Below are 26,308 nucleotides of genomic sequence, written 5' to 3' on the forward strand. Positions count from 1 at the left end.
TGTCTTCGTGCTGGTCTGCTCTGACATTTCCATTAGCGCCATCACAGAGGGTGTCAAGGGGAGAGGCTCCGATTGAGCCCAGTGTCACAGACACGCAGGCGATGTGACAGTTGTTGTGTTCATGGTCACGAATGTTCTCCAGCTTCATCGTTTTATTTCAGATGACAAACAAGTTGTTTCTGCTTTTATCTTCAGCACACTGGGGACACACATAACAACTCATCAGCACAGCCTCAACATCATACTGTAGCCAGCCTCTTGAAACTCCTTTATCTCCCCCTCCATTTCTCACAAAACTTTTTTTTTATGTGTGATGTGTCCTCTTTTTGTTTCAAAGGTTTGCTTACTCCAGGTAAATGTCGCCACATAACAGCTATTTAATGAACGGTAGCGAGCAGCAGAACCGTGGCAAGTGAGCGATGTCGAGTAGCTGATGTCCCGTATGGTAAGTGCCGCGAAGCTAGGAGCACTAGTGACAGTCTCTGGCTGGCAAACAGGAGTCGTTTCCTCCGAGCCATCATGCCGGCTATTTTATTACATGACTATTTTGGTACAAACATTAACCTGCCAGTGTTGGTTGGTCCTGGTCAGTCCCTGGATGGGAGTCCACATGCTGCTGGAAGTGGTGTTGGAGGGCCAGCAGGAGGCACTCTTTCCTCTGGCCATTAACCCGCCAGTGTGGCGGATAGCCTTCTGAAATTTACTCACCAAATGGAAAATCTACCCTCATTTGGCGCTTGGCGGGTGTTAATTTCAGACCCTGGATGTGGAAGAATGACCATAGGGGGAGCAGCATGACTGTTGAGGGAGGAAATGACTGTTGAGGGGGTAATGACTGTTGAGGGAGGAAATGACTGTTGAGGGGGTAATGACTGTTGAGGGGGAATGACTGTTGAGGGGGGAATGACCGTAGGGGGAGCATTGTGACCATTGTGGGGGAATGTCCCTAAGGGGAGCAGCAGGTAAAGTAAGTGACTGTTGAAGGGGTGTGGGGGGAAATGTCCATAGGGGGAGTGACAGGGGGGGCAGGTATCAGACTAGTGATGGCTATTAAGATGCCTGATGGTTTGAGGGTAGAAGCTATTGGCCAGTCTTGACAGTTTTTGCCATGATGTCCCTGTACTGAACGTGTCTGAGTGATGGAAACGGGGAGAACGGGACATGGCTGGGGGCCCTGATGATCTTCTTGGCCTTCCTGTGACATCTGGTGTTGTAGGGCAGGTAGTGTGCACCCAATTTCTTCAGCATCCTGAGATGGAAGAGTCGCTGACCTGCTTCTCTAAGAGGTATATGCTGAGGAATTTGGAAGTTATTGACGCTCTCCTTGGCGGCCGCGTTGATGGGGTGAGTCCAGCCTGGTTGCTCCTAAACTCCACAATCAGCTCCTTAGTTTTGCTAATGTTGAGCGAGTGGTTGTTTACCTGGCGAAACACAGAGTGCCGAGCTCCTCCCTGTAGGCTGTCTCGTTGTTGGTAATCAGGTCTGCTACTGTTGTTGACAGCAAACTGTACTACTATATTCCCTGTATAGTCGTGAGTATACAGGGAATACATTAGGGGACTGAGGACGCACCCTTGTTGGGCCCCTGTTTTGAGAATCAATGTCGAGGAGGTAATGTTGCCAACCTTCACCACTTGGGGTGGTCCGTCAGGATGTCCAGGACCCAGTTGTGTAGGGGGAGTTCAGACCCAGTGCTCAAGCTTTATAATGAGCTTATAGGGCACTATGGTATTGAAGGCTAACAGCATACCACCCTGCATCCCACTGCTGGCTTGCTTCAGAAGCTAAGGAGGGTTGGTCCTGGTTGGTCCCTGGATGTGAGACCAGATGCTGCAGGAAGTGGTGTTGGAGGGCCAGTAGGAGGCTCCCTTTCCTCTGGTCTAAAAAAATTATCCCATTGCCCCAGGGCAGTGATTGAGGATGTTGCACTGTGTAGGGTACTGTCTTTCGGTGTCCTGACTGTGGGCACTAAAGATCCCATGTCACTTATCGTAAGAGTAGGGGTGTTAACTCCGGTGTCCTGACTGTGGTCACTAAAGATCCCATGTCACTTATCTTAAGAGTAGGGGTGTTAACTCCGGTGTCCTGACTAAATACCCAATCTGGGTATATCATGGTCACCTAATCATCCCCAGTTTACAATTGGCTCATTCATCACCCTTCCTCTCCCCTGTCACTATTCCCCAGGTTGTTGCTGTAAATGAGAATGTGTTCTCAGTCAACATACCTGGTAAAATAAAAAAATGGATAAAGCTGAGCTGTAGTCGATGAACAGCATCCTCACATATGTGTTCCTTTTGTCCAGGTGGGTAAGGGCCGTGTGCAGTGCAGTGGTGATTGCGTCATCCATGGATCTGTCAGTGCGGTAGGCGGGTTGAGTGTGTTGGGAGGGAGGAGGTGATATGGTCTTTGACTAGACTGAGTGTGTAGCCAACGTTGTCATCGGGGGCTCTCCTCGGTGGCTCAGGGTCATTGTGCTCGAATCGTAAGATAAAGGGCTTTAGCTCCTCCGGTAGGGTGTCGTTAGTGACCGTGATGTGGTTGGCTTTCTTTTTGTAATCCATTCTCTTTAGGAGCCCCTGCCACTTACGCCTTGTGTACGACCCGCTGAATTGCTCCTCAACTTTGTTCCTATAGTTGTGTTTCGCCATCTTGATCGATTTGCGTAAGTTGTATTTCTACTGTTTAACCAAACTATTGTCTTCTGTCACCTCCCCTGTTTATAAGCAGCATCTGTCTTTGTTTTCCTACAAAGCTGCTATCAATCCACTGTTTTTGATTCAGGAACGTTTTGAAAGACACTATCGTTATCATGTCATCTATGTATTCTTTTATTGATCCAGTGATTTTTTTTATTTATTTATTGATCAGTCACGGTGTCAAAACAGTCTTGGAGTTCTGATTCGTCGGACCAACACTGTTCAGACTTGACCACCGGAACTTCCCTCTTGAGTTTTTGTTTCTAGGCGAAGCAAGATGGAGTCATGGTCGGAATTGCCAAAAGGAGGACGGGAGAGGGCCTTATACCCATTGTGTTGGTAATCATTTTGAAGCACGGTTCTCAAATTACTTTTGTTAAAGTCCCCTGCAACAATTAACGCTGCCTCCGGGAATGCGGGTTTCCAGTTTGTTCAGGGTCCAATGAAGATCTTTGAGAGCCTTTTTGGTGTTGACTTGGGGCAGGATGTACACAGCCGTGGTGATAATCCCTGAGAACTCTCCCGGGAAAGTAAAAATGCTGACATTTGATGACCAAGTCATTCTATGTCGGGGGAGCTGTAACTTCCTGTACGTTTCCCCCCATCGCACCATGTGTTGTTGGTCATAAAGCAGAAAATACCACCTTTGGTTATATGTAATCTGTTTGGATGTCGTAGGAAAGCCAACTCTCTTATAAACAAGAGTATGTTGCAGGATCTGAAGTCCCTCTGGAAGGAGATCCTCGCTCTGAGTCTGTCATGTTTGTTCATTAATGATTGAACATTGGCGAGTAGTATGCTTTGTAATAGTGGCCGCCTGCCGCCTTAATCTCACTTAAGATCCCTCCACGTCTGTGTTCGCTTCTCCAGTAGGACTCCCAAGCAGCGCTGCGCCTCGTCAAAGAAGAAAGTCCATTGTTTCGCCATCTCAGGGAATTTGGGGAGGTCTGGTGGACGACGAATACTCAGTGATTTGTATTCTAGCAGTTCTACCCGGGTGTACTGTATATAGTAATGCATGAAACAAACTGATTTTTAAAAAATGAAACACTAGAAAACAAACAACAAAAAAGTAGCACGGTTTTATTGGAGCTCAAGGTGAGGTGCCCTCTTGAAAAGTTATTGATTTAAGATTTTGTTTGGGGAGAACAGTAGCATATGGGTCATTCCATGTCACTTCAGCACTTTCTTAAGTTCTGAAATTGTTTGTGTATTTAGAAAAATAAAATATTAGCATTCCGCCAACCCTAGCCACTCTTACCCAGATGGTCATGCGCAGTCGCAATCTTCGCTCTCTCTCTCCCACTACTCTCTCCTCTTCTATCCTATCATCTCTAACCACTCAGCCCCTACCCAGATGGTCTCTTTCTCTCCCACTACTCTGTCCTCGTCTATCCTATCATCTCTAACCACTCACCCCCTACCCAGATGGTCTCTCTCTCTCTCTCACTACTCTCTCCTCTTCGATCCTATCATCTCTAACCACTCAGCCCCTACCCAGATGGTCTCTCTCTCCCACTACTCTGTCCTCTTCTATCCTATCATCTCTAACCACTCAGCCCCTACCCAGATGGTCTCTCTCTCGCACTACTCTGTCCTCTTCTATCCTATCATCTCTAACCACTCAGCCCCTACCCAGATGGTCTCTCTCTCTCTCGCACTACTCTCTCCTCTTCTATCCTATCATCTCTAACCACTCAGCCCCTACCCAGATGGTCTCTCTCTCCCACTACTCTGTCCTCTTCTATCCTATCATCTCTAACCACTCAGCCCCTACCCAGATGGTCTCTCTCTCTCTCCCACTACTCTCTCCTCTTCTATCCTATCATCTCTCCATTCTGCTAAATCCTTCTCTCTCCTGTCTACTCCTTTCTGCATCTCCTTTCTCCTGATTCTGCCTCTTTAACAAATATTACTTTTCTTTCCATTTATTACTTATTTATTACTGTATTTATTGATTTATTTTGCTCCTTTGCACCCCATTAATCCTATCTCTACTTTGCACATTCTTCCACTGCAAATCTACCATTCCAGTGTTTTACTTGCTATATTGTATTTACTTCGCCATCATGGCCTTTTTTTTTTGCCTTTGCCTTTACCTCCCTAATCTCACCTCATTTGCTCACATTGTATATAGACTTATTTTTCTACTGTATTATTGACTGTATGTTTGTTTTACTCCATGTGTAACTCTGTTGTATGTGTCGGATCTGCTTTGCTTTATCTTGGCTAATTGGAAATGATAACTTTTTCTCAACTTGCCTACCTGGTGAAATAATAAAACAATTAAAAAATATATTTTTTATTACTTAAACTTTATATTATAAAAAACAATCAATCTTCACATAATCACTAGTTAACTACACATGGTTGATAATATTATTATTAGCTTGTCCTGCGTTGCATATAATGAAAGTGGTGCCTGTTAATTTACCATCGAATCACAGCCTTTTTCAACTTCGCCAAACGGGCCATGATTTCACAAAAGCACAAACGTTGCGCTAATGTACCTAACCATAAACATCAATGCCTTTCTTAAAATCAATACACCGAAGTGTATTCTTTTAAACCTGCATATCTAGTTAAAATAAATGCATGTTAGCAGGCAATATTAACTGCGGGAATTGTGTCACTTCTCTTGCGTTCAGTGCAAGCAGAGTCAGGGTATATGCAGCAGTTTGGGCCACCTGGCTCGTTACGAACTGTGTGAAGACCATTTCTTCCTAACAAAGACCTTAATTAATTTGACAGAATTTTACATAATTATGATATAACATTGAACGTTGTGCAATGTAACAGCAATATTTAGACTTAGGGTTGCCACCCGTTAGATAAAATACCGAACGGTTCCGTATTTCACAGAAAGAATAAGTTTTATTTTCGAAATCATAGTTTCCGGATTTGACCATATTCATGACCAAAGGCTCGTTTTTCTGTGTGTTTATTGTTATAATTAAGTCCATTATTTGATAGAGCAGTCTGACTGAGCGATGGTAGACAGCAGCAGGCTCGTCAGCATTCATTCAAACAGCACTTTACTGCGTTTGCCAGCAGCTCTTAGCAATGCTTGAAGCACAGCGCTGTTTATGACTTCAAGCTTATCAACTTCCGAGATTAGGCTGGAAATACTATAGTGCCTATAAGAACATCCAATAGTCAAAGGTATATGAAATACAAATGGTATAGAGAGAATAACTGCAACCTAAAACTTCTTACCTGGGAATATTGAAGACTCATGTTAAAAGGAATCACCAGCTTTCATATGTTCTCATGTTCTGAGCAAGGAACTTTAGCTTACGTTAGCTTTTTTACATGGCACATATTGCACTTTTACTTCTCCAACACTGTTTTTGCATGATTTAAACCAAATTGAACATGTTTCATTATTTATTTGAGACTACATTTATTTTATCGATGTATTATGTTAAAATAAGTGTTCGTTCAGTATTGTCATTTCTTTTAAAGATTTTTATTTCACCCATATTTAACCAGATAGGCCAGTTGAGAACAAGTTCTCAATTACAACTGTGACCTGGCCAAGATAAAGCAAAGCAGTGCGACACAAACAACAACACAGAGTTACACATGGAATAAACAAACACAGTCAACACAATAGAAAAATCTATATACAGTGTGTGCAAATGTAGTAAGATTGGGGAGGTAAGGCAATAAATAGGCCATAGTGGTGAAAATAATTACAATTTAGCAATTAAACACTGGAGTGATAGATGTGCAGAAGATGAATGCAAGTAGAGATAATGGGGTGCAAAGGAGCAAAAAAAACTATGGGGATGAGGTAGTTGGGTGGGCTATTTACAGATAGGCTGTGTACAGGTGCAATGATCGGTAAGTTGCTCTGACAGCTGATGCTTAAAGTTAGAGAGGGAGATATAAGACTCCAACTTCAGTAATTTTTGCAATTCGTTCGTCATCGGCAGCATAGAATGCTGCCAAAGGAGGAGTTGGTTTTGGGGATGACCAGTGAAATATATCTGCTGGAGCGCGTACTACGGTTGGGTGCTGAGATAAGGCGGGGCTTTACCTAGCAAAGAATTATAGATGACCTGGAGCTAGTGGGTTGGTAATGAATATGAAGCGAGGTCCAGCCAACGAGAGCATACAGGTTCCAGTGGTGGGTAGTATATGGGATGGTACTGTGATAGACTACATCCATAGACTACATTTGCTGAGTAAAGTGTTAGAGATTATTTTGAAAATGACATCGCCGAAGTCAAGGATCGAAAGGATAGTCAGTTTTACGAGGGTATGTTTGGCAGCATGAGTGAAGGATTCTTTGTTGCGAAATAGGAAGCCAAATCTAGATTTAACTTTGGATTGGAGATGCTTAATGTGAGCCTGGAGGGAGAGTTTACAGTCTAAACAGACGTCTAGGTATTTGTAGTTGTCCACATATTCTAAGTCAGAACCGTCCAGAGTAGTGATGCTAGACGGGCAGGCGGGTGCGGGCAGCGATTGGTTGAAGAGCATGCATTTAGTTTTACTTGCATTTAAGAGCAGCTGGAGGCCACGGAAGGAGAGTTGTATGGCATTGAAGCTGGTCTGGAGGTTAGTTAACACAGTGTCCAAAGAATGGCCAGAAGTATACAGAATGGTGTCGTCTGCGTAAAGGTGGATCAGAGAATCATCCGCAGCAAGAGCGACATTGATGTATACAGAGAAAAGAGTTGGCCCGAGAATTGAGCCCTGTAGCACTCCCATAGAGACTGTCAGAGGTCCGGATAACAGGCCCTCCGATTTGAACTCTATTTGAGAAGTAGTTGGTGAACCAGGCGAGGCAGTCATTTGAGAAGCGAAGGCTATTGAGTCTTCCAATAACAATGTGGTGATTGGCCGAGTTGAAAGCCTTACACGGAACCCAAACCAGCTGTGCACGTGCACCACATTTATTTTGTTTCCCTACACCAAACACGATCACGACACGCAGGTTAAAATATCAACACAAACTCTGAACCAATGACATTCATTTGGGGACAGGTTGAAAAGCATTAAACATTAAACATGTATGGCAGTTTAGCTAGTTAGCTTCCACTTGCTAATTTGTCCTGGGATATAAGCATTGAGTTGTTATTTTACCTGAAATGCACAAGGTCCTCTAATCTGACAATTAATCCACACATAAAACGGCCAACCGAATCGTTTCTAGTCATCTCTCCTCCTTCCAGGCCTTTTCATCTTTGAACTTATATGGTTATCGGCATCTAAACGTTCTGCTTCTATAAACCAAAGAGGAGATGGGAGAGGCAGGACTTTTAGCCCTTGGCATCACAGACGCTCGTTGGTGCAATAATTGAATTACATGGATTTCAAACTTTATTTTGCGACACTTGCGCACGCGACGTGTCCGGTCTGGTCAGCATGTTAGCCAGGTTGAAGACGGCTGCACAGTACTGTCTTTTATCGACGGAGGTTATGATATCGTTTAGGACCTTGAGCGTGGCTGAGCTCAGAAACCAGATTGCATAGTGGAGAAGGTACAGTGGGATTCGAAATGGTCGGTGATCTGTTTGTTAACTTGGCTTTCGAAGACTTTAGAACGGCAGGGTAGGATAGATCTGTAACAGTTTGGGTCTAGAGTGTCTCCCCCTTTGAAGCGGGGGATGACCGTGGCAGTTTTCCAATCTCAGACGATATGAAAGGTCAAACAGGCTAGTAATAGGCGTTGCAACCATTTCGGTGGATAATTTTAGAGATGGTCCAGATTGTTTAGCCCAGCTTGATTGTACGGGTCCAGGTTTTGCAGCTCTTTCAGAACATCAGCTGTCTGGATTTGGGTGAAGGAGAAATGGGGAAGTCTTGGGCAAGTTGCTGTGGGGAGAGCTGCAGAGCTGGTGTTGGGGTAGCCAGGTGGAAGACATGGCCAGCTGTAGAAAAAATGCTTATTGAAATTCTCGATTATCGTAGATTTATCTGTGGTGACAGAGTTTCCTAGCCTCAGTGCAGTGGACAGCTGGGAGGAGGTGCTCTTGTTCTCCATGGACTTTACAATGTCCCGGAACTTTTTGGAGTTTGTGCAACAGGATGCAAATTTCTGTTTGAAAAAGCTAGCCTTTACTAGGCTTTTACGGTTACAGAAGTCAACAAATGATAGCGCCTGGTGAACAGGAGTGGAACTGTGGGCTGCAGGGCCCGGGTTAACCTCTACAGCACCAGAGGAGGAGTTTGATGAGGGTACGGCTAAAGGCTATAAGGACTGGCCGTCTAGTGTGTTGGGAACAGAGAATAAGGAGCAGATTTCTGGGCGTGGTAGAATAGATTCAGGGCATAATGTACAGAATGGTATGGTAGGATGTGAGTGCAGTGGAGGTAAACCTAGGCGTTGAGTGATGATGAGAGCGGTTTTGTCTCTGGAGGCACCAGTTAAGTCAGGTGAGGTGACCGCAGGTGTGTCTGGTGGGACAAAATAGCTATTTAAGGCATTTTGAAATAAAACTGTAAGAACATGCCAAGACAGCAGTAGACATATTGACATTAGCGAGAGGCATAAAGCAATGACAGGTGTTGATCAGGAGAGCTAAGACAACTACTGGTAATTGGCGATGAATGGGTAGAGCGGGTCCGTTAGGTACATTCAAATCAAATGTATTTGTCACATACACATGGTTACAGGACCTGAGTTCTAGGCTGGGGCTGACAGGTAAACTAAAGGAGGTACCGTGTTATTGAAACAGTCCATCAGCTGTGTAGCCGAGTGATCATAGGGTTAAAAGAGCAGCAATAGGTGAGTCAGGGTGCCGTTCGGTAATCACTACTACACTAGGCGAGCAGGGGACACAGTGTTCACAAAAGCTAGCAGGCTGGGGCTAGTAGATGGTTCTTCGGCGACATCTTAACAGAATAGCCTGTTGAGAACACATCGGGCGATCATGTCGGCAGTCCAGTTGTGATGGACCGGCGGGGCTCCTTGTTGACAATAAAGGGTCCAGGCCAATTGGCAAAGGAGGTATTGTAGCCCTAGAATTAGCTGGTATATGGGTCTAGCTCGTGGCTAGCTGATGCTTGCTTTGGGACAAATATAATCAGCCGATTTAATCGGTAGCTGCTTTTTTTTGTTCCTCCAATAATCGGTGTCGGCGTTGAACAATCATAATCTGTCGACCTCTAGTGCGTAGAGCGTAGAGCGTAGAGTATACAGCTGCCTGCTGCTCAAGATGGCTCTCCCAACATGTCAGAAGTGGAGTTCCATGTTGTTGTGACGTGGTGTATGAGCTTGTGGGTCGGTAGCTGGAACATTTCTTGCTTGGTCTTAAGCACGTGAGCAGATGCTTCGGTGGAAAAAAGAAACTACCTTGCTGATCCTCCCAAGGTAGGTGGTCCATCTGCTTCACTGAGATTCCCCTTTGAGATGCTAAATTGATCACAAGTGCAAAGCAAGCTATCTGTGGCCCCAGTCCTCTATCACTGCATTTACTTGGTTCTTGGCTGGGATATTGCTATTGGGCCTCTCTAGCCCCCAATCTGCTTTCCTAGCGTGGCTCAAGCACTTTCACCATATTTGTAAACCCCTTTGTTTTCCACAACAGAGTATGGCCTCATGTCTGCAGAGATAAACATCCCAATAGATTTGGTGATGGCTTTAGCCCGGTCTGATTCTGCAGCAAAGGGCTTAAATGCCGCAGTGAGAAGTTGTTGTCTCTTGGCTGAGTTGGCTCCCGTCACCTAACACACCAGGGTAATGACACTTTAAATGTGTGGCCTCGCTCGATGTATTTCCATGATCACACGGCTTTCTTATGGCACAATGCCAACACACCGTAGTGATGTCGTTCACCACCCTTCTCCCCATCATCATTCTTCAGCTCCTCCGCCATGGCTGTCACGGCGCTTTTTTTTTTCTTCTTTTGCTTTTTGCAACGTGAGGATTGATTCGTTTGGATTCAACATGCCCTGTTCATGTGAACAGTACACACAACTTTTTTTTTTTAAATGAATCAAATCAACCTTCTGGCTTCAGAGTAGAACACAGCAAGCATCTCTTGTCTATCTTTGCAATGCAACTCTTCATCGAGATTTAGGGAGTTATTACTTTAAAATGTAACAACGGCAGTAAACCTGTATTTCACACAATGATGGTTCAACTTCGCAATTGATCCGCGGTTCACATGCGTGCTGAACCGTGGGGGGGGGGGTGAACCGTACGGATCACGGATCAACTACGGTCTGTTACACCACTACTGAGTACCAATCTATATTTTCAAGCATAGTGATGGCTGCATCATGTTATGGGTATGCTTGTAATTGTTAACGACGGGGATAGCGCTGAACGAGATGGCAGCCTCACTTCGCGTTCCTAGGAAACTATGCAGTAATTTGTTTTTTAAAAATGTTTTATTTCTTACATTGTTACCCCAGGAAATCTTAAGTCTTATTACAGCTGGGAGGAACTATTGGATATAAGAGCAACGTCAACTTACCAACATTACGACCAGGAATACGACTTTCCCGAAGTGGATCCTCTGTTTGGTCCACCTGGGTTGATCGGATCCCAGTCGGCGACCCAAAATAATGGCGCCGCAGAAGGTGCAGACGGAGTGGTCTTCTGGTCAGGCTCTGTAGACAGGATCACTGCTCCCGAGTATACTACTCGCCAATGTCCAGTCACTTGACAACAAGGTAGACGAAATCTGAGCAAGGGTTTAACATTCTCTGTATCACGGAACCATGGCTCACTCGGGATACGTTATCAGAGTCGGTACAGCCACCTGGCTTCTTCACGCACCTCGCCGACAAAAACAAACACCTCTCTGGTAAGAAGAAGGGCGGGGTTGTATGCCTTATGATTAACAACTCATGGTGTAATCACAACATACATTAACTCAAGTCCTTTTGTTCACCTGACCTAGAATTCCTTTGTCTAGCAATGATCAACAACCAATTTGACTGAGCTTGAAGAATTTCGAAAATAATAATGGACAAATATTGCACAATCCAATCTTAGAGACTTACCCAGAAAGACTCACAGCTGTAATTGCTGCCAAAGGTGTTTCTACAATGTATCGACTCAGGGGTATCAATACTTATGTAAATGAGATATTTCTACCATTTTCAATACATTTGCAAACATGTTTTCACTTTTTCTTTATGGGGTATTGTGTGTAGATGTGAGAATAAATTGTATTTAATAAAAATTTTCTCAGACTGTATGAATACTTTTGATTAGCATTAGCACGGCCACACGTGCACAGCCACACGCGCATGGCCACACGAGCCAAGTACACAAACCATCTATTGAGGGTTAGTTGCGGCAGTTGGGTGGAGGATCTCTTAGTTCCGTCTGTTTAAGGATGAACTGAGAACTCCCGTCATGTCTAGGATATTGAGCTACCAGTCACAGATAAATGATTGTCTTGTTACGCTTTCTGTGTCAGATTATCTCTGACTCCTTGGCTTGCTGCTGTTCACTGACTGGAACACAGAGAGGTCTTTTGAAGGGATATTCAACTGGGACGACCTGTGTCTTATCCTGCAGTCTGGAACCGTTCATAGTACTGGTGTGCTTCCTTTCTAAAACATGATGACCCGCTTTCTCTCCCTGCAGTCTAGAACAAACTGTTCTGACTCTCTCTGCAGTCTGTAGCATTAAACTGTTCTGACCTGTCTCTCTGCAGTCTGTAGCATTAAACTGTTCTGACCTGTCTCTCTCTCTGCAGTCTAGAACAAACTGTTCTGACCTGTCTCTCTCTCTCTGCAGTCTGTAGCATTAAACTGTTCTGACCTGTCTCTCTCTCTGCAGTCTGTAGCATTAAACTGTTCTGACCTGTCTCTCTGCAGTCTGCAGTCTGTCTCTCTCTGCAGTCTGTAACAAAGCATTAAACTGTTCTGACCTGACTCTCTCTCTGCAGTCTGTAGCATTAAACTGTTCTGACCTGTCTCTCTCTGCAGTCTGTAACAAACTGTTCTGACCTGTCTCTCTCTCTGCAGTCTGTAACAAACTGTTCTGACCTGTCTCTCTCTCTGCAGTCTGTAACAAACTGTTCTGACCTGTCTCTCTCTCTGCAGTCTGTAACATTAAACTGTTCTGACCTGTCTCTCTCTCTCTGCAGTCTGTAACATTAAACTGTTCTGTCTCTCTCTCTGCAGTCTGTAGCATTAAACTGTTCTGTCTCTCTCTCTGCAGTCTGTAACATTAAACTGTTCTGACCTGTCTCTCTCTCTCTGCAGTCTGTAACATTAAACTGTTCTGACCTGTCTCTCTCCCTGCAGTCTGTAGCATTAAACTGTTCTGTAAACTCTCTCTCTCTCTCTCTGCAGTCTGTAACATTAAACTGTTCTCTCTCTCTCTCTGCAGTCTGTAGCATTAAACTGTTCTGACCTGTCTCTCTCTCTGCATTCTGTAACATTAAACTGTTCTGACCTGTCTCTCTCTCTCTGCAGTCTGTAGCATTAAACTGTTCTGATCTGTCTCTCTCTCTCTGCAGTCTGTAACATTAAACTGTTCTGTCCTGTCTCTCTCTCTCTGCAGTCTGTAGCATTAAACTGTTCTGACCTGTCTCTCTCTCTCTGCAGTCTGTATCATTAAACTGTTCTGTCTCTCTCTCTGCAGTCTGTAGCATTAAACTGTTCTGACCTGTCTCTCTCCCTGCAGTCTGTAGCATTAAACTGTTCTGACCTGTCTCTCTCCCTGCAGTCTGGAACAAACTGTTCTGACCTGTCTCTCTCTGCAGTCTGTAACAAACTGTTCTGACCTGTCTCTCTCTCTGCAGTCTGTAACAAACTGTTCTGACCTGTCTCTCTCTCTGCAGTCTGTAGCATTAAACTGTTCTGACCTGTCTCCCTGCAGTCTGCAGAACAAAACTGTTCTGACCTGTCTCTCTCTCTGCAGTCTGTAGCATTAAACTGTTCTGACCTGTCTCTCTGCAGTCTGTAGCATTAAACTGTTCTGACCTGTCTCTCTCTCTGCAGTCTGTAGCATTAAACTGTTCTGACCTGACTCTCTCTGCAGTCTGTAGCATTAAACTGTTCTGACCTGTCTCTCTCTCTGCAGTCTGTAGCATTAAACTGTTCTGACCTGTCTCTCTCTCTGCAGTCTGTAGCATTAAACTGTTCTGTCTCTCTCTCTCTGCAGTCTGTAACATTAAACTGTTCTGACCTGTCTCTCTCTCTGCAGTCTGTAGCATTAAACTGTTCTGACCTGTCTCTCTCTCTGCAGTCTGTAGCATTAAACTGTTCTGTCTCTCTCTCTCTGCAGTCTGGAACATTAAACTGTTCTGACCTGTCTCTCTCTCTGCAGTCTGTAGCATTAAACTGTTCTGACCTGTCTCTCTCTCTCTGCAGTCTGTAGCATTAAACTGTTCTGACCTGTCTCTCTCTGCAGTCTGTAGCATTAAACTGTTCTGACCTGTCTCTCTCTCTGCAGTCTGTAGCATTAAACTGTTCTGACCTGTCTCTCTCTCTGCAGTCTGTAGCATTAAACTGTTCTGACCTGTCTCTCTCTCTGCAGTCTGTAGCATTAAACTGTTCTGACCTGTCTCTCTCTGCAGTCTGTAGCATTAAACTGTTCTGTCTCTCTCTCTGCAGTCTGTAGCATTAAACTGTTCTGACCTGTCTCTCTCTCTGCAGTCTGTAGCATTAAACTGTTCTGACCTGTCTCTCTCTCTGCAGTCTGTAGCATTAAACTGTTCTGACCTGTCTCTCTCTCTGCAGTCTGTAACATTAAACTGTTCTGACCTGTCTCTCTCTCTGCAGTCTGTAGCATTAAACTGTTCTGACCTGTCTCTCTCCCTGCAGTCTGTAGCATTAAACTGTTCTGACCTGTCTCTCTCTCTGCAGTCTGTAGCATTAAACTGTTCTGACCTGTCTCTCTCTCTGCAGTCTGTAGCATTAAACTGTTCTGTCTCTCTCTCTCTGCAGTCTGGAACATTAAACTGTTCTGACCTGTCTCTCTCTCTGCAGTCTGTAGCATTAAACTGTTCTGACCTGTCTCTCTCTCTGCAGTCTGGAACAAACTGTTCTGACCTGTCTCTCTCTCTCTGCAGTCTGTAACATTAAACTGTTCTGACTGTCTCTCTCTCTGCAGTCTGTAACATTAAACTGTTCTGACCTGTCTCTCTCTCTCTCTGCAGTCTATAACATTAAACTGTTCTGACCTGTCTCTCTCTCTGCAGTCTGTAGCATTAAACTGTTCTGTCTCTCTCTCTGCAGTCTGTAACATTAAACTGTTCTGACCTGTCTCTCTCTCTGCAGTCTGTAGCATTAAACTGTTCTGACCTGTCTCTCTCTCTGCAGTCTGTAGCATTAAACTGTCTCTCTCTCTGCAGTCTGTAGCATTAAACTGTTCTGTCTCTCTCTCTCTGCAGTCTGTAGCATTAAACTGTTCTCTGTCTCTCTCTCTGCAGTCTGTAGCATTAAACTGTTCTGACCTGTCTCTCTCTCTCTCTGCAGTCTGTAGCATTAAACTGTTCTGACCTGTCTCTCTCCCTGCAGTCTGTAGCATTAAACTGTTCTGACCTGTCTCTCTCTCTGCAGTCTGTAGCATTAAACTGTTCTGACCTGTCTCTCTCTCTGCAGTCTGTAACATTAAACTGTTCTGACCTGTCTCTCTCTCTGCAGTCTGTAGCATTAAACTGTTCTGTCTCTCTCTCTCTCTGCAGTCTGTAGCATTAAACTGTTCTGACCTGTCTCTCTCTCTGCAGTCTGTAGCATTAAACTGTTCTGTCTCTCTCTCTGCAGTCTGTAGCATTAAACTGTTCTGACCTGTCTCTCTCTCTGCAGTCTGTAGCATTAAACTGTTCTGACCTGTCTCTCTCTCTGCAGTCTGTAGCATTAAACTGTTCTGACCTGTCTCTCTCTCTCTGCAGTCTGTAGCATTAAACTGTTCTGTCTCTCTCTCTGCAGTCTGTAGCATTAAACTGTTCTGTCTCTCTCTCTGCAGTCTGTAGCATTAAACTGTTCTGTCTCTCTCTCTGCAGTCTGTAGCATTAAACTGTTCTGACCTGTCTCTCTCTCTGCAGTCTGTAGCATTAAACTGTTCTGACCTGTCTCTCTCTCTGCAGTCTGTAGCATTAAACTGTTCTGTCTCTCTCTCTGCAGTCTGTAGCATTAAACTGTTCTGACCTGTCTCTCTCTCTGCAGTCTGTAACATTAAACTGTTCTGACCTGTTCTCTCTCTCTGCAGTCTGTAGCATTAAACTGTTCTGACCTGTCTCTCTCCCTGCAGTCTGGAACAAACTGTTCTGACCTGTCTCTCTCTGCAGTCTGTAACAAACTGTTCTGACCTGTCTCTCTCTCTGCAGTCTGTAACAAACTGTTCTGACCTGTCTCTCTCTCTGCAGTCTGTAGCATTAAACTGTTCTGACCTGTCTCCCTGCAGTCTGGAACAAACTGTTCTGACCTGTCTCTCTGCAGTCTGTAGCATTAAACTGTTCTGACCTGTCTCTCTCTCTGCAGTCTGTAGCATTAAACTGTTCTGACCTGTCTCTCTCTCTGCAGTCTGTAGCATTAAACTGTTCTGACCTGACTCTCTCCCTGCAGTCTGTAGCATTAAACTGTTCTGACCTGACTCTCTCTCTGCAGTCTGTAGCATTAAACTGTTCTGTCTCTCTCTCTGCAGTCTGTAGCATTAAACTGTTCTGACCTGTCTCTCTCTCTCTGCAGTCTGTAGCATTAAACTGTTCTGACCTGTCTCTCTCCCTGCAGTCTGTAGCATTAAACTGTTCTGTCTCTCTCCCTGCAGTCTGTAGCATTAAACTGTTCTGACCTGTCTCTCTCTCTGCAGTCTGTAGCATTAAACTGTTCTGACCTGTCTCTCTCTCTCTGCAGTCTGTAGCATTAAACTGTTCTGACCTGTCTCTCTCTCTGCAGTCTGTAGCATTAAACTGTTCTGACCTGTCTCTCTCTCTGCAGTCTGGAACAAACTGTTCTGACCTGTCTCTCTCTCTGCAGTCTGTAGCATTAAACTGTTCTGACCTGTCTCTCTCCCTGCAGTCTGTAGCATTAAACTGTTCTGACCTGTCTCTCTCTCTGCAGTCTGTAACATTAAACTGTTCTGACCTGTCTCTCTCTCTGCAGTCTGTAGCATTAAACTGTTCTGACCTGTCTCTCTCTCTGCAGTCTGTAGCATTAAACTGTTCTGACCTGTCTCTCTCTCTGCAGTCTGTAACATTAAACTGTTCTGACCTGTCTCTCTCTCTGCAGTCTGTAGCATTAAACTGTTCTGACCTGTCTCTCTCCCTGCAGTCTGTAGCATTAAACTGTTCTGACCTGTCTCTCTCCCTGCAGTCTGTAGCATTAAACTGTTCTGACCTGTCTCTCTCTCTGCAGTCTGTAACAAACTGTTCTGACCTGTCTCTCTCTCTGCAGTCTGGAACATTAAACTGTTCTGACCTGTCTCTCTCTCTCTGCAGTCTGTAGCATTAAACTGTTCTGTCTCTCTCTCTCTCTGCAGTCTGTAGCATTAAACTGTTCTGACCTGTCTCTCTCTCTCTGCAGTCTGTAGCATTAAACTGTTCTGACCTGTCTCTCTCTCCCTGCAGTCTGTAGCATTAAACTGTTCTGACCTGTCTCTCTCTCTGCAGTCTGTAACATTAAACTGTTCTGACCTGTCTCTCTCTCTGCAGTCTGTAGCATTAAACTGTTCTGACCTGTCTCTCTCTCCCTGCAGTCTGTAGCATTAAACTGTCTCTCTCTCTGCAGTCTGTAGCATTAAACTGTTCTGTCTCTCTCTCTGCAGTCTGTAGCATTAAACTGTTCTGACCTGTCTCTCTCTCTGCAGTCTGTAGCATTAAACTGTTCTGTCTCTCTCTCTGCAGTCTGTAGCATTAAACTGTTCTGACCTGTCTCTCCTCTCTGCAGTCTGTAACATTAAACTGTTCTGACCTGTCTCTCTCTCTGCAGTCTGTAGCATTAAACTGTTCTGACCTGTCTCTCTCTCTGCAGTCTGTAGCATTAAACTGTTCTGACCTGTCTCTCTCTCTGCAGTCTGTAGCATTAAACTGTTCTGACCTGTCTCTCTCTCTGCAGTCTGTAGCATTAAACTGTTCTGACCTGTCTCTCTCTCTGCAGTCTGTAACATTAAACTGTTCTGACCTGTCTCTCTCTCTGCAGTCTGTAGCATTAAACTGTTCTGACCTGTCTCTCTCTCTGCAGTCTGTAGCATTAAACTGTTCTGACCTGTCTCTCTCTCTCTGCAGTCTGTAGCATTAAACTGTTCTGACCTGTCTCTCTCTCTCTGCAGTCTGTAGCATTAAACTGTTCTGACCTGTCTCTCTCTCTGCAGTCTGTAGCATTAAACTGTTCTGTCTCTCTCTCTGCAGTCTGTAACATTAAACTGTTCTGACCTGTCTCTCTCTCTGCAGTCTGTAGCATTAAACTGTTCTGACCTGTCTCTCTCTCTCTGCAGTCTGTAGCATTAAACTGTTCTGACCTGTCTCTCTCTCTGCAGTCTGTAGCATTAAACTGTTCTGACCTGTCTCTCTCTCTGCAGTCTGTAACATTAAACTGTTCTGACCTGTCTCTCTCTCTGCAGTCTGTAGCATTAAACTGTTCTGACCTGTCTCTCTCTCTGCAGTCTGTAGCATTAAACTGTTCTGACCTGTCTCTCTCTCTGCAGTCTGTAACATTAAACTGTTCTGACCTGTCTCTCTCTCTGCAGTCTGTAGCATTAAACTGTTCTGTCTCTCTCTCTCTGCAGTCTGGAACATTAAACTGTTCTGACCTGTCTCTCTCTCTGCAGTCTGTAACATTAAACTGTTCTGACCTGTCTCTCTCTCTGCAGTCTGTAGCATTAAACTGTTCTGTCTCTCTCTCTGCAGTCTGTAGCATTAAACTGTTCTGACCTGTCTCTCTCTCTGCAGTCTGTAGCATTAAACTGTTCTGACCTGTCTCTCTCTCTGCAGTCTGTAACATTAAACTGTTCTGTGTCTCTCTCTCTGCAGTCTGGAACATTAAACTGTTCTGACCTGTCTCTCTCTCTGCAGTCTGTAGCATTAAACTGTTCTGACCTCTCTCTCTCTCTCTGCAGTCTGTAACATTAAACTGTTCTGACCTGTCTCTCTCTCTCTGCAGTCTGTAGCATTAAACTGTTCTGACCTGTCTCTCTCTCTCTGCAGTCTGTAGCATTAAACTGTTCTGACCTGTCTCTCTCTCTGCAGTCTGTAACATTAAACTGTTCTGACCTGTCTCTCTCTCTGCAGTCTGTAGCATTAAACTGTTCTGACCTGTCTCTCTCTCTCTGCAGTCTGTAGCATTAAACTGTTCTGTCTCTCTCTCTGCAGTCTGTAGCATTAAACTGTTCTGTCTCTCTCTCTGCAGTCTGTAGCATTAAACTGTTCTGACCTGTCTCTCTCTCTGCAGTCTGTAGCATTAAACTGTTCTGTCTCTCTCTCTGCAGTCTGTAGCATTAAACTGTTCTGACCTGTCTCTCTCTCTCTGCAGTCTGTAACATTAAACTGTTCTGACCTGTCTCTCTCTCTGCAGTCTGTAGCATTAAACTGTTCTGACCTGTCTCTCTCTCTGCAGTCTGTAGCATTAAACTGTTCTGACCTGTCTCTCTCTCTGCAGTCTGTAACATTAAACTGTTCTGACCTGTCTCTCTCTCTGCAGTCTGTAGCATTAAACTGTTCTGACCTGTCTCTCTCTCTGCAGTCTGTAGCATTAAACTGTTCTGTCTCTCTCTCTGCAGTCTGTAGCATTAAACTGTCTCTCTCTCTGCAGTCTGGAGCGCCAGGAGTCTGTTGCGACCACCGAGGCTCGTCTCCGCATGGAGGGGGTGGAACTTAAAGAGGAGTGGCAGGACGAGGACTTCCCCAGGTAACACGCGTCTTCCGACAACCAGGCATACCTAACAACCTGACTTTAGCTCTGGTAACTAGAGGCATCACAGTCAATACTCATAAACCCTCTGATCTCCAGGCAGTATTCTCTTTTCTGGGTAGTAGTCTTTCACACTACATGACCAAAAGTATGTGGACACCTGCTCGTCCAACATATCGTTCCAAAATCATGGCCATTAATATGGAGTTGGTCCCTTCTTTGCTGCTATAACAGCCTCCACTCTTCTGGGAAGGCTTTCCACTAGATGTTGGAACATTGCTGCTATAACAGCCTCCACTCTTCTGGGAAGGCTTTCCACTAGATGTTGGAACATTGCTGCTATAACAGCCTCCACTCTTCTGGGAAGGCTTTCCACTAGATGTTGGAACATTGCTACTATAACAGCCTCCACTCTTCTGGGAAGGATTTCCACTAGATGTTGAAACATTGCTGCTATAACAGCCTCCACTCTTCTGGGAAGGCTTTCCACTAGGTCTTGGAACATTGCTGCTATAACAGCCTCCACTCTTCTGGGAAGGCTTTCCACTAGATGTTGGAACATTGCTGCTATAACAGCCTCCACTCTTCTGGGAAGGCTTTCCACTAGATGTTGGAACATAGCTGCTATAACAGCCTCCACTCTTCTGGGAAGGCTTTCTACTAGATGTTGGAACATTGCTGCTATAACAGCCTCCACTCTTCTGGGAAGGCTTTCCACTAGATGTTGGAACATTGCTGCTATAACAGCCTCCACTCTTCTGGGAAGGCTTTCCACTAGATGTGGAACATTGTTGCTATAACAGCCTCCACTCTTCTGGGAAGGCTTTCCACTAGATGTTGGAACATTGCTGCTATAACAGCCTCCACTCTTCTGGAAAGGCTTTCCACTAGTTGTAGGAACATTGCTGCTATAACAGCCTCCACTCTTCTGGGAAGGCTTTCCACTAGATGTTGGAACATTGCTGCTATAACAGCCTCCACTCTTCTGGGAAGGCTTTCCACTAGATGTTGAAACATTGCTGCTATAACAGCCTCCACTCTTCTGGGAAGGCTTTCCACTAGATGTTGGAACATTGCTGCTATAACAGCCTCCACTCTTCTGGAAAGGCTTTCCACTAGTTGTAGGAACATTGCTGCTATAACAGCCTCCACTCTTCTGGGAAGGCTTTCCACTAGATGTTGGAACATTGTTGCTATAACAGCCTCCACTCTTCTGGAAGGCTTTCCACTAGATGTTGGAACATTGCTGTGATAACAGCCTCCACTCTTCTGGGAAGGCTTTCCACTAGATGTTGGAACATTGCTGCGATAACAGCCTCCACTATTCTGGGAAGGCTTTCCACTAGATGTTGGAACATTGCTGCTATAACAGCCTCCACTCTTCTGGGAAGGCTTTCCACTAGATGTTGGAATATTGCTGCTATAACAGCCTCCACTCTTCTGGGAAGGCTTTCCACTAGATGTTGAAACATTGCAGCTATAACAGCCTCCACTCTTCTGGGAAGGCTTTCCACTAGATGTTGGAACATTGCTGCTATAACAGCGTCCACTCTTCTGGGAAGGCTTTCCACTACATGTTGGAACATTGCTGCTATAACAGCCTCCACTCTTCTGGGAAGGCTTTCCACTACATGTTGGAACATTGCTGCTATAACAGCCTCCACTCTTCTGGGAAGGCTTTCCCCTAGATGTTGGAACATTGCTGCTATAACAGCGTCCACTCTTCTGGGAAGGCTTTCCACTACATGTTGGAACATTGCTGCTATAACAGCCTCCACTCTCCTGGGAAGGCTTTCCACTAGATGTTGGAACATTGCTGCTATAACAGCCTCCACTCTTCTGGGAAGGCTTTCCACTAGATGTTGGAACATTGCTGCTATAACAGCCTCCACTCTTCTGGGAAGGCTTTACACTAGATGTTGGAACATTGCTGCTATAACAGCCTCCACTCTTCTGGGAAGGCTTTCCACTAGATGTTGGAACATTGCTACTATAACAGCCTCCACTCTTCTGGGAAGGATTTCCACTAGATGTTGAAACATTGCTGCTATAACAGCCTCCACTCTTCTGGGAAGGCTTTCCACTAGGTCTTGGAACATTGCTGCTATAACAGCCTCCACTCTTCTGGGAAGGCTTTCCACTAGATGTTGGAACATTGCTGCTATAACAGCCTCCACTCTTCTGGGAAGGCTTTCCACTAGATGTTGGAACATAGCTGCTATAACAGCCTCCACTCTTCTGGGAAGGCTTTCTACTAGATGTTGGAACATTGCTGCCATAACAGCCTCCACTCTTCTGGGAAGGCTTTCCACTAGATGTTGGAACATTGCTGCTATAACAGCCTCCACTCTTCTGGGAAGGCTTTCCACTAGATGTAGGAACATTGTTGCTATAACAGCCTCCACTCTTCTGGGAAGGCTTTCCACTAGATGTTGGAACATTGCTGCTATAACAGCCTCCACTCTTCTGGGAAGGCTTTCCACTAGATGTTGGAACATTGCTGCTATAACAGCCTCCACTCTTCTGGGAAGGCTTTCCACTAGATGTTGGAACATTGCTGCTATAACAGCCTCCACTCTTCTGGGAAGGCTTTCCACTAGATGTTGGAACATTGTTGCTATAACAGCCTCCACTCATCTGGGAAGGCTTTACACTAGATGTTGGAACATTGTTGCTATAACAGCCTCCCCTCTTCTGGGAAGGCTTTCCACTAGATGTAGGAACATTGTTGCTATAACAGCCTCCACTCTTCTGGGAAGGCTTTCCACTAGATGTTGGAACATTGCTGCTATAACAGCCTCCACTCTTCTGGAAAGGCTTTCCACTAGTTGTAGGAACATTGCTGCTATAACAGCCTCCACTCTTCTGGGAAGGCTTTCCACTAGATGTTGGAACATTGCCGCTATAACAGCCTCCACTCTTCTGGGAAGGCTTTCCACTAGATGTTGAAACATTGCTGCTATAACAGCCTCCACTCTTCTGGGAAGGCTTTCCACTAGATGTTGGAACATTGCTGCTATAACAGCCTCCACTCTTCTGGAAAGGCTTTCCACTAGTTGTAGGAACATTGCTGCTATAACAGCCTCCACTCTTCTGGGAAGGCTTTCCACTAGATGTTGGAACATTGTTGCTATAACAGCCTCCACTCTTCTGGGAAGGCTTTCCACTAGATGTTGGAACATTGCTGTGATAACAGCCTCCACTCTTCTGGGAAGGCTTTCCACTAGATGTTGGAACATTGCTGCGATAACAGCCTCCACTATTCTGGGAAGGCTTTCCACTAGATGTTGGAACATTGCTGCTATAACAGCCTCCACTCTTCTGGGAAGGCTTTCCACTAGATGTTGGAATATTGCTGCTATAACAGCCTCCACTCTTCTGGGAAGGCTTTCCACTAGATGTTGAAACATTGCAGCTATAACAGCCTCCACTCTTCTGGGAAGGCTTTCCACTAGATGTTGGAACATTGCTGCTATAACAGCCTCCACTCTTCTGGGAAGGCTTTCCACTAGATGTTGGAACATTGCTGCTATAACAGCCTCCACTCTTCTGGGAAGGCTTTCCACTAGATGTTGGAACATTGCTGCTATAACAGCCTCCACTCTTCTGGGAAGGCTTTCCACTAGATGTTGGAACATTGCTGCTATAACAGCCTCCACTCTTCTGGGAAGGCTTTCCACTAGATGTTGGAACATTGCTGCTATAACAGCCTCAACTCTTCTGGGAAGGCTTTCCACTAGATGTTGGAACATTGCTGCTATAACAGCCTCCACTCTTCTGGGAAGGCTTTCCACTAGATGTTGGAACATTGCTGCTATAACAGCCTCCACTCTTCTGGGAAGGCTTTCCACTAGATGTTGGAACATTGCTGCTATAACAGCCTCCACTCTTCTGGGAAGGCTTTCCACTAGATGTTGGAACATTGCTGCTATAACAGCCTCCACTCTTCTGGGAAGGCTTTCCACTAGATGTTGGAACATTGCTGCTATAACAGCCTCCACTCTTCTGGGAAGGCTTTCCACTAGATGTTGGAACATTGCTACTATAACAGCCTCCACTCTTCTGGGAAGGATTTCCACTAGATGTTGAAACATTGCTGCTATAACAGCCTCCACTCTTCTGGGAAGGCTTTCCACTAGGTCTTGGAACATTGCTGCTATAACAGCCTCCACTCTTCTGGGAAGGCTTTCCACTAGATGTTGGAACATTGCTGCTATAACAGCCTCCACTCTTCTGGGAAGGCTTTCCACTAGATGTTGGAACATTGCTGCTATAACAGCCTCCACTCTTCTGGGAAGGCTTTCCACTAGATGTTGGAACATTGCTGCTATAACAGCCTCCACTCTTCTGGGAAGGCTTTCCACTAGATGTAGGAACATTGCTGCTATAACAGCCTCCACTCTTCTGGGAAGGCTTTCCACTAGATGTTGGAACATTGCTGCTATAACAGCCTCCACTCTTCTGGGAAGGCTTTCCACTAGATGTTGGAACATTGCTGCTATAACAGCCTCCACTCTTCTGGGAAGGCTTTCCACTAGATGTTGGAACATTGCTGCATGTGGACTTGCTTCCATTCAGCCACCAGAGCATTAGTGAGGCACTGATGTTGGGATGATTAGGCCTGGCTCGCAGTCAGCGTTCCGATTCATCCCAAAGGTGTTTGATGGGGTTGAAGTCAGGGCTTTGTGCAGGCCAGTCAAGTTCTTTCACACCGATCTCAACAAACCATTTATGTATTGACCTCGCTTTGTGCACGGTGGCATTGTCATGCTGAAATATGAAAGGGCCTTCCACTAAGTTGGAAGCACAAAATTGTCTAGAAGGTCATCATTGTATGCTGTAGCGTTAAGATTTCCCTTCACTGGAACTAAAGGGCGACAAAACGTTATTGTGCTGACGTTGCTTCCAGAGGCAGTTTGGAACACTGAAGTGAGTGTTGCCACCGAGGACAGAGGGTTTTTACACGCTACACGCTTCAGCACTCGGCGGTCCCATTCTGTGAGCTTGTGAGGCCTACTACTTTGCGGCTGAGCCATTGTTGCTGCTAGACGTTTCCACAATAACAACACAGTTGACCAGGGTATACATTTGAAAAGTCACAAGCTCTTCAGTAAGGCCATTATACTCCCAATGTTAGACAAATCCACTAATTTGAAGGGGTGTCCACATACTTGTAGTGTATATGTTATAATGCTTTCAACACTGAACGAGCAGTTGGTTAGTAGTGGTAATAGCAGCCATATCCTCTACTGTTGTTGTGTGAGGAGCAAGGGTTATATATGACCTGTTGTGTGTCTGTAGGCCCCTACCTGAGGAGGAAGAGGAGGACATTCAGCTGGGTGAAGATCTCTTCACTGGACCCTCTGGAGAAGGACAGTCTGGTAAGAAAGCCATTCAGTATCTCTGCTCATCAGTATCTGCCAAACCTCAGATGTTGCATGTTGTTCATGTCATCATTTGGCTGTGCTGCCCCATCTCTAGGTTATGGACTGCCCCATCTCTAGGTAATGGACTGCCCCATCTCTAGGTTATGGACTGCCCCATCTCTAGGTTATGGACTGCCCCATCTCTAGGTAATGGACTGCCCCATCTCTAGGTAATGGACTGCCCCATCTCTAGGTAATGGACTGCCCCATCTCTAGGTTATGGACTGCCCCATCTCTAGGTTATGGACTGCCCCATCTCTAGGTTATGGACTGCCCCATCTCTAGGTTATGGACTGCCTCATCTCTAGGTTATGGACTGCCCCATCTCTAGGATATGGACTGCCCCATCTCTAGGTTATGTGCTGCCCCATCTCTAGGTTATGTGCTGCCACATCTCTAGGTTATGGGCTGCCCCATCTCTAGGTTATGGACTGCCCCATCTCTAGGTTATGTGCTGCCCCATCTCTAGGTAATGGACTGCCCCATCTCTAGGTTATGTGCTGCCACATCTCTAGGTTATGTGCTGCCCCATCTCTAGGTTATGGACAACCACATCTCTAGGTTATGACTGCCCCATCTCTAGGTTATGGACTGCCCCATCTCTAGGTAATGGACTGCCCCATCTCTAGGTTATGGACTGCCCCATCTCTAGGTAATGGACTGCCCCATCTCTAGGTTATGGACTGCCCCATCTCTAGGTTATGGACTGCCCCATCTCTAGGTAATGGACTGCCCCATCTCTAGGTTATGTGCTGCCCCATCTCTAGGTAATGGACTGCCCCATCTCTAGGTTATGTGCTGCCACATCTCTAGGTTATGGGCTGCCCCATCTCTAGGTTATGGACTGCCCCATCTCTAGGTAATGGACTGCCGCATCTCTAGGTTATGTGCTGCCGCATCTCTAGGTTATGGGCTGCCCCATCTCTAGGTAATGGACTGCCCCATCTCTAGGTTATGTGCTGCCACATCTCTAGGTTATGGGCTGCCCCATCTCTAGGTTATGGACTGCCCCATCTCTAGGTAATGGACTGCCGCATCTCTAGGTTATGGACTGCCCCATCTCTAGGTTATGTGCTGCCCCATCTCTAGGTAATGGACTGCCCCATCTCTAGGTTATGTGCTGCCACATCTCTAGGTTATGTGCTGCCACATCTCTAGGTTATGGACTGCCACATCTCTAGGTTATGGACTGCCACATCTCTAGGTTATGGACTGCCCATCTCTAGGTTATGTGCTGCCACATCTCTAGGTTATGGACTGCCCATCTCTAGGTTATGTGCTGCCCCATCTCTAGGTTATGGACTGCCACATCTCTAGGTTATGTACTGCCAAAACTCTAGGTTATGTGCTGCCCCATCTCTAGGTTATGTGCTGCCACATCTCTAGGTTATGGACTGCCACATCTCTAGGTTATGT

At 45.5% G+C, this 26,308-nt stretch overlaps 1 protein-coding gene across 1 annotated transcript in view; it reads left to right on the forward strand.

Annotated features, from left to right (window-relative positions):
* The window catches only part of bnip2 (BCL2 interacting protein 2), a 76,889-nt gene that overhangs the window by 14,095 nt on the left and 36,486 nt on the right, over window positions 1-26,308 (forward strand). The window contains exons 2-3 of the mRNA XM_052517203.1: window positions 19,368-19,463; window positions 24,768-24,847. Coding sequence (XP_052373163.1) covers window positions 19,368-19,463; window positions 24,768-24,847 — 176 coding nt within the window. The remainder of the gene's footprint in view (window positions 1-19,367; window positions 19,464-24,767; window positions 24,848-26,308) is intronic.

The sequence above is a fragment of the Oncorhynchus keta genome, unplaced genomic scaffold (genome assembly GCF_023373465.1).
Source record: "Oncorhynchus keta strain PuntledgeMale-10-30-2019 unplaced genomic scaffold, Oket_V2 Un_scaffold_6048_pilon_pilon, whole genome shotgun sequence".
Lineage (NCBI taxonomy): Eukaryota > Metazoa > Chordata > Actinopteri > Salmoniformes > Salmonidae > Oncorhynchus > Oncorhynchus keta.